Genomic DNA, 11413 nt, shown 5'->3' on the forward strand with positions numbered 1-11413 from the left:
TAGGTTAACATCTCTGGACCTCCTGTGGAAGTCGTTCACATCTCTTTGACTTTCTCCTCCTGTCCTGAGCAGAAGATCCTGACCATGATTCCAACTGAAGAGGAGAAGCAGAAGATCCAGGAGGCTCAGCTGTCCAATCCTGACGTTCCTCTGGGGTCAGCAGAGCAGTTCCTCTTCAGCCTGTCCTCCATCAGTGCCCTGACCTCCCGATTACAGCTCTGGAGCTTCAAGCTGAACTATGAAATTCTTGAAAAGGTCAGTCTGTGTCACTAAAACATGATCTTGAGTGGAAAGTATTATTTCTTTTTTTTTCGTTTTTGTGAAACTTTCAAAATGTTTTTTGTGTTTTGTGACTTTAAAGAGGCGTTCAAGGCCATTTATAAGCATTCAGTGTTTTTAATCTATTTTAATCACCATTAGTGTCTTGATTGAGTTCACATTGACTTTGTCACACTTTACTGGTTTTCTGCTTGTTGTGCACACACTATGAACTCTGGCTTCCTTCCTGTTGTGTATTTATTTCTTTTATCATCTCCTACTTACTTATCGCTTGTTTCCACTCACACTGGCACTACATGCCAGATTTAGGCCAAAAGTCCAGATTATCTGACCAATGTGAGTGCAACTGTGCCAAGCTCGAGCCCAACCTGGTTGAAGGAGGTTGGTTAGAGAAGGTGTTCTCTCATTTCATCAAGACACTGAGAGGGGTTTGCCAGATGCCTTCAAGAAACTAGGAATATTTTTGAGCAACAATTAGAGCCAATTTTTGTTAATTTTTACCCTTTTTCTGCACCTACACCAAGCTTACCATATTTTAACCTATTTTTCTCACTTTTTCTTGCCATATTTTCACTCTTTTTAATGCATTTTTGCTACATTACTTCCATTTCAGCCACTTCTCTGTCAAATTTATTTTTGCCAATTTAACCACATCCATGATTTGTCACACCCATTTTATGCCAGTTTAAACTATTTGTTTCTACTTTTTAAATGACATTACCCGAACTCTCCCTCCCCCCTTTTCTGCCACTTATCGAAGTTTTGAACCATTGTTACTATTATTTCTGTCTGTTTTTTGTCAGTGAAATTTGCAATTTGCTTTGAACCAATTTTTGTGTTTTTTTAAATCCCATTTCATCACCTTTCCCACCATTTTTGGTCACTTTTAACCTATTTTATTTCTGATTAAAACAAGGATTTACATCTTTAAGATGACTTTTAACTATGGAGCAAATAATAATAAACTTCCTGGATAACAGTGGATATTATTCATATCAATAAATGAATGTGGTTATCACAGATTCATAAAACAATGGACCATAATTTTGCTGACTTTATGGATGGGCCCCAAAAATCTCTCCCCTTTATTCCCCTTTATAGATGGCTCTGTCTCCACATGACTGTTCTTCAATGTTCATGTCTGTGTTCAACCACCTTCAGCTACAGTGGGGGTCCCCGGTCTGTGGAACCTTTATTTTGGGGGTCGCGGGATGAAAAGGTTGAGAACCACTGCATTAGAGCACGGCCCGGTTAGCGTGTCGCCAGAATAATATGCATTAAAGCTCGCCGGTTTAAAATTGACTAAATCCTGACCAAACCTTGACGCTGTCACCCTCTGCTGATTTCACATCGTGTGCACATGATAAATAACTACGGTGGTTTTCCACATTCCCACTCTGTCACTTCCAACACATTGTTTACATCTTGTCTCCCTTATAGGAAATCGCTGAGCCACTGTTTGACCTAAAGCTGGGGATGGAGCAGTTGGCGTCCAATCAAACCTTCAGGAGAATTCTGGCCACGCTGCTCGCCATCGGAAACTTTCTCAATAGTTCCAACGTATGTAGCAACATGTGTCAAATAATGGGGAAACCAGGCCCTCCAATATGGACATAAAATGAGGAAATACATTTCAAAAATACTTTATTTTAATGGCCAAATCATTAAAAAGTCAACATGTTTCAATCAAGAAGTGTGTGTGTGTGTGTGTGTGTGCGTGTGTGTGCGTGTGTTTCCAGGCCAAAGGTTTCGAGCTGAGTTACCTGGAGAAGGTGGTGGAGGTAAAGGACACAGTCCATCGTCAGTCACTGCTGTATCACACCTCCAGCCAGGTGGAGGAAAATTACCCAGAATCCTCTGACATCTACTCGGAGATCCCCGCTATCACACGCTCCGCCAAAGTAAAGTTTGACTAATTATCTGCCAGATTATAAATGCAAATGTGAAAACTATGTAGAGAGGGGAGAAAGAGAAACTTAAGAAGGGGTTAAAGGTCATATATAGAGCAGTGTTTCTGAAATGGGGGTACAGTGGCACTAGAGAGAGCGAGAGTGGAAAATTAACAAATAAAATGTTAGTCTTGGTCACGTACCCCGTGTGAGATGACTGGAAAGGATAAAAATTATAGAAATAAATCTCATCCGGAGCCACTAAATCAGTGTTTTTCAACCTTGGGGTCGGGACCCCGGCCCATGTGGGGTTGCCTGGAGTTTAAATCAGGTCGTCTGAAATTTCTGAAAAAAAAAAATAGTTTTTTTTTTTTATTTTGTAATTATTTTTTATTAAACAACAACTGACTTTGTGAGTATAGTTCTACTAAAATGCAGTAAAATAAACTAAAACTAAAATTATACAGTATATCTATATCTGAGCTCAAACATGATCGAAAACTAATTCGAGAAAAAAATGTCTTTGGGTTCGGCAGAAATTCTTGATATCAAAATGGGGTCACGATCCAAAAAAAGATTGGGAACCACTGCATTAAATACTGTTTCTTTCCACTTATTTACAAAATGAGATTCTTTAAAATGTGTGTTGTCACTCATTCATTCCATCATTATGTTCTATAGTTGTTTTTAAATAGTTTTCTAAGCAAAATGTTGTAGTCAGACAAAGGGGGTACTTGGATTCAGATAAAAGAGAAAGGGGGTACGTGAGCCAAAAAAGTTTGCGAACCACTGATAGAGTATGAGATTTAACCATCACCTGTTTAACCATCGTTCAGGTGGATTTCGATCTGCTTTCCGAGAACCTCGTCCAGCTGGAGCGGCGCTGCAAAGCATCCTGGGACAACTTGAAGGTGATTTCAAAGCACGAAACCAAAGCGGTGCTGAAGAACAGGCTGACGGAGTTCCTGAAGGACTGCACCCAGAGGATCATCATCCTGAAGGTGGTTCATCGCAGGGTGATCAACAGGTAAAAGGCCAGGCAGTCGCACATAGATAACACTGATGAATGTACAGAGTAATTATAAATGTAATTGTACTTGAAAAAATATGTTGCTGTCATAATCGGAATTAAATTGTAATTGAGTTTAGATCATTGACTTTGTAATTGAAATTGTCATGAAAATTCTATAAAAATTTTCAATTATAATTTAACACAAAACTGGGGAACCATGTGACAATGTAGTTTTACACATATGTAGTTAACAATTATTAAAATACGTTTCATATAAGCTTTCCCACATTTTACCATTTTAGAAAAATTTAAATGGAGGGGTATACGGACACAAAAAAGGCTCAGACACCCACACCAAAAATATTAAAACCTATATTTTCATTGATTAGAAAGCCTAGCAAGGTAATCAATAGATGAGAAAGAAATGAGATGATAGATAATTGTTTTTAGTGTGTTTTACAACTGATTTAGCACCTGTTATCATAAGAGATGCTAACAGAAAGCTAACACAAAAGGATGGTTAAGTTTTATTAGGGTTATTTATTTCAGACTCAGTAATTGTGATTAATTGTAATTAAACTTTAGTAATTGAGAATGTAATTGTATTTGACTTTCTGAGGATAAAGAAATCATTTTAATGTCACTTTAATTGGAAAAAATGTTGGACACTGTAGTCGTAATTGAATTATAATTGAACATGGATCATTTAAAACGTAATTGTAATTGAAAAATGTAATTTCCTAATCCCTGTCTCTGTCCACTTCCTTCCGCAGGTTTCACTCGTTCCTCCTCTTCCTCGGTCAGCCGTCTTCATCCGTCAGGGACATCAAAGTGACAAACTTCTGCAGAATCATCAGCGATTTCGCGCTGGAGTATCGGACGACCAGAGAACGAGTGCTCACGCTCAAACGCAAAAAGGCTGCTCACCGCGAACGCACCAAGACTCGAGGAAAGATGATCACGGAGGTCAGAGTTTGTGGACGTCCCCGTCGACCCTGGAGCGTCTTCTCCAAATCCACTGACGTGATCAAAGTCTTTCTGTTTTCTGGTATTCACAGACTGAGAAGTTTTCAGGGGCGGTTTCTCTTCCCCACTGCTCCTCCCTCATCTCCATGGCGACAGAGGCAGAGCCAGGTCAGGAGGAAGAGCACGAGAACATGAAGAACCTGCTGATCAGCAGCATCAACGCCGACACGAAAAGCCTGAGACGTACCCGGGCTGTCCGCAGTAAGGCTCGCTCTCTTCATACCACTAATGAGTCCTACATGTTTGGTTAGCTTAGCTTATAGCAGGGTTGGGGTCAATTGTAATTGTGTAATTCATTATTAGTAACAATTATGATGTCATTGTTATTGTAATCGCAATTGATTAAAATCTGTTTCTGTTGTAATCGTAACTGAGTTCAGATAATTTACTTTGTAATTGTTATGGAAATTCTATAAAAACTGTCCATTAAAATTAAATGAAATGCAAAGTAGGGGAACCATGTTGTAGTTCCATGGCATGTGTTTCATATCAAGTGTACCTGTCAGTTCTCTTGAGGATCATTTTGCCATTTTTAAATTCATTGAAATCTAGGGCTATACTGACATGAAAAAGGCTAAAGGTGCTTTCCCACCAAATGCGACTGAAGTGACTGAAGCAACTCGATTACATTAAAATCAATGTAAATGACGCAACCTCAAGTTATTTCCCTTAAAGCGACGCGACATGTGGAATTTGAAAAATCTGAACTGTTTAAGTGACTTAAAGCATCAAATCCCATGTCCTTCACTGTCTGTAGAGCGAAGGCTGCAGCCCCTCCTTGCTCTCAGTGGAGGGCTGTACAACTTCCTCAATTTATCGGGGCAAAATTAAAGCGGTTAACTTCTTGAAAACCACAGTAACGACTGATCATAACGCATCCTTTAATATCTCCGTAAGTTGATCATTTCAACCGTAAAAGTAGAGCAAAAAGGAAAAGAAGTGATCAACCAACCCTCTCTCTCTTTCTCTCTACCCTGTCACCGGCTCAATACACTCACACACACACACACACACACACACACACACACACACACACACACACACACACACACACACACACACACACACACACACACACACACACACACACACACACACATTGTTCCCTGGTGATCGTGTCACTGGAGTGATGGAGTGACCAAAAAGCACCGCTATGTGCAAGCGAGACGTCAGGGGAGATGGAAACTACTGCAGCGCTGCTGTCGCGTTCGGTGTGAACACACCTTAAGACGCCCACACCCAAAAACATTAAAACCTATATTTTCATTGTATAAGAAGCCTAACGAGGTCACCAAGAGATGAGAAACAAATCGGATGATAGGTATTAGTTTTTGTGTATTTTACAGCTGATTTAAGACATGGAATAAATCTGATCCATTATCATAAGAGATGCTAACAGAAAGCTAACACAAGAAGAAGGTTAAGTTTTATGGGGTTATTTATTAAAGGCTCAGCAATTGTGATTAATTGTAATTAAAATGTAGTAATTGAGAATGTAATTGGGTAACACTTTACTTGAAGTTATATATATATGGCTGATATTACCCTGTCATTATTTGTTATTAGCATGAATAAGGTGGCATGAAGGCTGTTATTAAGTGTTGTTTGCTAAATTATGACACCTTTGGAGCTATGTTGGCATTTTTGGGTTAAGTGAAGGGATCTAATGGGGTTAGGTAGGGTTAGGAGTTAAGGTAACTAGGGGTTAGGGTAACAAACAATACTTAAAGACACCTTATTTATGCTAATGATGGTGTAATGTTAGCCTTATATATAAAACTTCAAGTGTTACCCATAAATGTAAAAGTCTTTCAGGGGAAAAATAATAATTAGAATTGGAAAAAAGACCAGTCAATGTAATTGCAATTGAGTTGCAATTAAACATGGATAATTGAAGACGTAATTGTAATTGAAAAATGTAATTGACCAAGCATGGTCAAAGTGTAAAACTGTCATTGGTTGGATTCAGATCAGCGAATAGGTTACTGGGTTGTTGGTAGGGCTGTTTTCTATTTTGGCGATATAGAAAATTACAGTATATCTAGAAATATATATTTTTAGAGCTTATTTTGTATTGAAATATAGTTACAGGAGTCGCTACCTTCACTACTCCTCAGAACAGCAGGAAAAGCACAGTTTGATGGATTTCTGAATGCATTCTAACCCAGACCTAGCCACACTACAGAATTCACTCACACATGCATGGCACATATTGTGCAGCTGTTTGTTAATAAATGAGCCTGTGTGGCATTTTACATCAGCAAATTGTACCCTGAATTGTCTTTCTGGTAAGACATCATTTGAGATAAAATTTTTGAGACTTATATTGTATATCGCTATTTTAGGGAAAAATAGTGAGATATGAGTTTTAGTCCATATCGCCCTAGTTATTGGACTGATGATTATTATGCATCTTTAATTATATTTTTGATATTTAAAAAGTGTTTCACAGTCTGGGTTTTGTTGACAGGTCTGGGCCGGGTGGCTCCGCCTCATTTGACTGTTGCTAAAGATGAGGGTCCGGGCCCCCAGGACGACGCCACAGACGAGATCATGGATCGACTGGTGAAGTCCGTCACACAGAACCCTTCAGACAAAGTGTCCAGTCCTAAGACTCGCAGGCGGTCCCGAGTAAACAGAAAGTCCTGTGAGTACACAGAGCAGGAGGATGTTAACCTTACTCCCAGGATGCATTGCTGCACAGGTGAACCAATGAGAGAGCTCAGTTACTCATTCAGCCGCTCTCAGGTCGTTTGTGTGACTGTTCGTCTCCTCAGTGCTGAAGGTCGATGGTGTTCAGACTCCATGTGGAGACACAACAGCAGCTCTGTGTCCAAAACAGGCGTTTGGCTCCATATCAGCGCAGCCTCATCAGATAAAGATGGATCAGAACTCTGCTCTAATCCTCAGGCTTCATGTTTCTATAACACAACTGAAATACATGGATCAGCCATAACATTAGGAACACTGACAGCGGGTGAAATTACACTGATGATTCTGTTTATCTTTAATAATAAGGAAACTGCAGCCACTGTTGCTTCTCTACAGTGGTCAGTATCTATTAAGCCTAGGCTGCAGTGTTAAATTCATTATTAAATGTAAATTTTTCATTATAGTTTATATCAAATGTAGTAAAGACTGTATTGTAATTTTTTTATTTGAGGCAGGATGCTCAAAACTATCAGTAATCGCAGCACGTTTTTGTCAAAAGGTAAAACAATCAACTTACAGTAAATGGTTTTAAAGTATAAAACGACGTATTTGGCCACATAAAATGTTTTTCAAATTTGAGCACTACGATATTAAAGTCATAATATTTGGAGAATAAAGTTGTAATTTTATGAGAATAAAGTCATATCTTAATAAAATCTTAATTTTATGAGATTTAAGTCGTAATTTTTGGAGAATAAAGTCGTAGTTTTATGAAAATTTATTTTAAATACCAACAGGATCTTGCCTGTGTTGCGGTTATGGAGAATGTGGAGCATTTAGTGAGATTAGACTTCTCTTTAGGTTTCACAAATGGTGATTTACTGAGCCTTTTGGCCCATCATCACCACACAGTTATCTGTTTCAGGATTTCAAAGCCACTTTGCAGAAGTTTGCTTTTGTTCCGACAAAAGAACCAGACTGATTTAAGGTAAATAGCCTTTTTTGTGGAGGAGGTGTTAGTTGCGTTCACTTCAACAGGGAATTCTGAGCACTATACCATTACGAGTTCTTTAAGATATGACTTTGTCATAAAATTAAGACTATTCTCAAAATATTACAACTTTAATGTAATAATATTTGACTTTAATCTTGCAGTGTTCAAATTCATTTTTATTTTAATGTGGCCCTAGTACGCCGTTGTAAAAGTAGAGTTTTTCCAAAGGTATTTAATCAGTTCATTATGTGTAGGTAGGGGGCGGGGCATTGATGTTAAAGCAGCCAATCAGAAGTGATGGGAATAGTTTCTCCACACTGTGTTCTGCCTCTCACTTTGTTTCTACGCCCTCCTCCAGGTCAGAGATTAGGGGATAAAATACTCTGTGTTATTGTTGTTTTACAACAATCAGATTTATCACAAACTACAATCAGGTAACAAAGTCACAGGCTGAGACTGTGAAAGCTGTGGTCAGAACAAAGAGCAGATTTTTACTTTGTTACCCATCATGAAATAGACTAAATGCAACACCTGTTTATTTTGTTGACTGATATTTAGTTAGTTGACTGTTTAGTGCATTTGCCTCTCATCCAGATGCACAAATTGACACAAAAACACACAAAATGACAGAAGAATGCACAAAACAACAACAAAAATACACAAGATGAGGGTAAAATAATCCCTCTTATGAATAGTACAGGTATGTAATCCTGAATTTTAGTGTGTTTAACAGGCAGTTCTGAACCGTCACAGCTTTACTCACAGATGGCTACAGGCATGAATGAGGGGAGACAAAATGAGGATTATTTCTGCTTGATCAACATTCCTGGAATTAATAAATCACAAAGAATGTAAATGTTTATTATGAGCTTTTTTTTCTTCTTCTTCTACTTGCTTGTCTTTTCTTGGTCATTTGCTGTTCTTCTTCTTTTCCCCACAGCGTTGACTTTCTCGCCAACAGATACACCATATTATTCATCTCCTGCTTAGGTTAAAGATATGATTTGGTTTTAGTCATAGTCTTTTGACGAAAATGCAACTTAGTTTGGTCAAAATGTAGTTATTAGGACTGTTTTAGTTTTTGTCTAGTTTCAGTCGACTACATCAGTTACAGATGATCACCATGAGTTCTGATTGCATTTCGTTCCATGTGTCGAAGTTGAAGTTCAGTTTTTGTTAGTCGGCAAAAATATCATTAGATGTTGATCTGGTTTTTAGTCTCGTTATTGTCACAAAAAAAATGTAGTCGACTAAAACTATGACGAAAATTTTCAGTCAACAAATCGTGTACATTTTTAAGTCAACAAACTTAACAATTCCCCCAGAAAGTGCGATCGTTTAGACCCTGACACAGATCAAAGAAGGGGACTCGGAAAAATGGTGGAAAATGACCATTACAAAAGCGTGAAACAAGTCTGCTTGTAGAAAATCACTGGAATACATTTTTTTTTCTAAATGTTTAATGAGTGGAAGGGGCCTGTGGAGTCGCTCAGATGTAAAACTGTTCACGGAGTCACTGACTTGTTTCCCCTTTGCTTTACTCCACTGTTTTTACTGCTATTCATCACAGCCACACTGTATGATTTAAGTTATAGTGAACCAAAACTGACAGTTTGGAGCTTTGAAAAGCAATCAGAATGCAAACTGAAGCCAAATCACAGCGTTTTTTGTCCAACTATTCGAGCAAAGTCCTGGACTTTCCTGATCTGAAACAATGTGGAGTGAAAAAAAGGAAGTAGATAAGGAGACAGACCAGAGGAAATATGTTCTACTTATTGTGTATTAACCCGTGTGTGTGTGTGTGTGTGTGTGTGTGTGTGCGTGTGTGTTGTTGTGTTGCAGTGAGGAGGACTCTGAAAAGCGGCCTCACTCTGGATGTGGTTCAGGCTTTGGGACTCAACAGTAAACAAGAGGACAAAGTCTGATTCTGTATGTGGACACCTGGTGGCGCTATACTCTGGGTTGTAATTCTTCTGCTGTGTATGTGTGTGAGTGCATGTGTGTGTGTGTGTGTGCGTGTGTTGGGTGGCTGTGGTGTTTCCTGCTGACATTGTGTAGTTCATGTAAACATTTTGTAAGTTTTTAAATAAAAGTTTTATGTTTCTATGAAGGTAATAAAGATTTTTGATCAAGTGATCTTCTGAGTTTAGTCAATTTTATTCTTTAAAAATAAAAACTTTTTGACAGGCTTAAAGCGTCAGTTAACCAACACCTTCTGGACAATATTGTGCTTCTAACTTTGTGGGAACAGTTTGTTGAGCTCTGACCTCAACCGCATCCAGCCCCTGTGGAATGAACTGGAATGGAGATTGTGCGTCAGTATTGAATGGAGGTTATTTTCTCAGTTTCAGTTCATCAATTTAGCTATAAAATAGATAATATAATAATAATTAATAATATTAACAATAGATGAAACTAGGCAAGACCTGTATTCACAAGGCAACTACGTATTTTTGGCTATTTGAAAAAATTGACATAAATGTAAACATCAAACGTGTACGACAAATATTCGTAGAGATATGGTAAAGTTTGAATTTTTACACTTGAAGCGACCTTGATCTCGTGGCTCCAAAAATGGTCGACTGCACATCCTTAACATTGGCGCTATGAGATGACATACGTGTCATTAGCAGGGTTGTGCTAGTTAGTGAAAAAAACTAACTAGTTACCGTTACTAGTTACTTCATTAACAAAGTAACTCAGTTACTATTTTGATTACTTACACCAAAAAGTAATGCGTTACTGGAAAAAGTAACTGTTGAGTTACTTAGAATTAAAGAATGTATTATTTATTTTGGGTCATTTGTGTCCATACAGCTTCATATTAGTGCTGTAATAATATAATAATCCACTGTTGATCAACTGCTATAAAACAACCATAAATGATGTGCATATAAAGCACAAAACAGCTGCTCCAAAATTAAAACAGTAATTTTTCAGCCTTAGCACAGTAATGTAAAGTAAGCTGTGTATATTCCAGGTGCACATTCTGCTGTTGAAAATGCTTATGAAAATAAATGTGGAAAAACTAATTCACAGCATTTTTCTCAGCTACACAATGCTAAACATATCAGGCTAATGAGCTGCTGTTAGCAGTGACTCAGCAGCAGCGACAGGCTGCATATTTACAACAACATACCGTGCAATAGTTTGGCTGACCTGTCCCTGGATAACAGTCCCAGTCTGTTAAAATCAAGTCGCAGCGTTAGCTTAGCTTCACTGATGCATCTTTTGGAGACAAAAATAATGCGCGTATTTCCACTCTGAGAAGCTCGTGCTGCTCTCGCATTGACTCTCCATGATTGGTGCACGTGATGCAAACAGAAACACGCTGACAATGCTTATTCTTCTACTGTTTTACCGTGTTTGGCACGGCGTCACGCAAAAATATGTAGCGCCACTGTAAACAGGAAGTTCACTGCAGCTAGCAAAGTAACGGACAAACGCACCGTATTGTAACGGTAACGGCGTTATTTCTTTAGAAATATATTGCGTTACAGTACTAGTTACTGTCAAAAGTGATGTTGGTAACGCGTTACAAGTAACCTGTAACTTTCATAT

General features: G+C 38.3%; 1 protein-coding gene across 8 annotated transcripts in view; it reads left to right on the forward strand.

The window, feature by feature from the left end:
• fhod1 (formin homology 2 domain containing 1) overlaps window positions 1-9989 on the forward strand; it is a 55202-nt gene extending 45213 nt beyond the window's left edge. For all 8 annotated transcript variants that reach the window (XM_028473146.1, XM_028473164.1, XM_028473173.1 and 5 more), the window contains 8 exons: window positions 73-255; window positions 1720-1839; window positions 2019-2180; window positions 3005-3195; window positions 3954-4146; window positions 4239-4407; window positions 6677-6853; window positions 9695-9989. In XM_028473146.1, coding sequence (XP_028328947.1) covers window positions 73-255; window positions 1720-1839; window positions 2019-2180; window positions 3005-3195; window positions 3954-4146; window positions 4239-4407; window positions 6677-6853; window positions 9695-9777 — 1278 coding nt within the window. In that variant the 3' untranslated portion in view covers window positions 9778-9989. The remainder of the gene's footprint in view (window positions 1-72; window positions 256-1719; window positions 1840-2018; window positions 2181-3004; window positions 3196-3953; window positions 4147-4238; window positions 4408-6676; window positions 6854-9694) is intronic.
• Window positions 9990-11413: the final 1424 nt, after the last annotated feature.

The sequence above is a fragment of the Gouania willdenowi genome, chromosome 3, assembly GCF_900634775.1.
Source record: "Gouania willdenowi chromosome 3, fGouWil2.1, whole genome shotgun sequence".
In the NCBI taxonomy this organism is placed as follows: Eukaryota; Metazoa; Chordata; class Actinopteri; order Blenniiformes; family Gobiesocidae; genus Gouania; species Gouania willdenowi.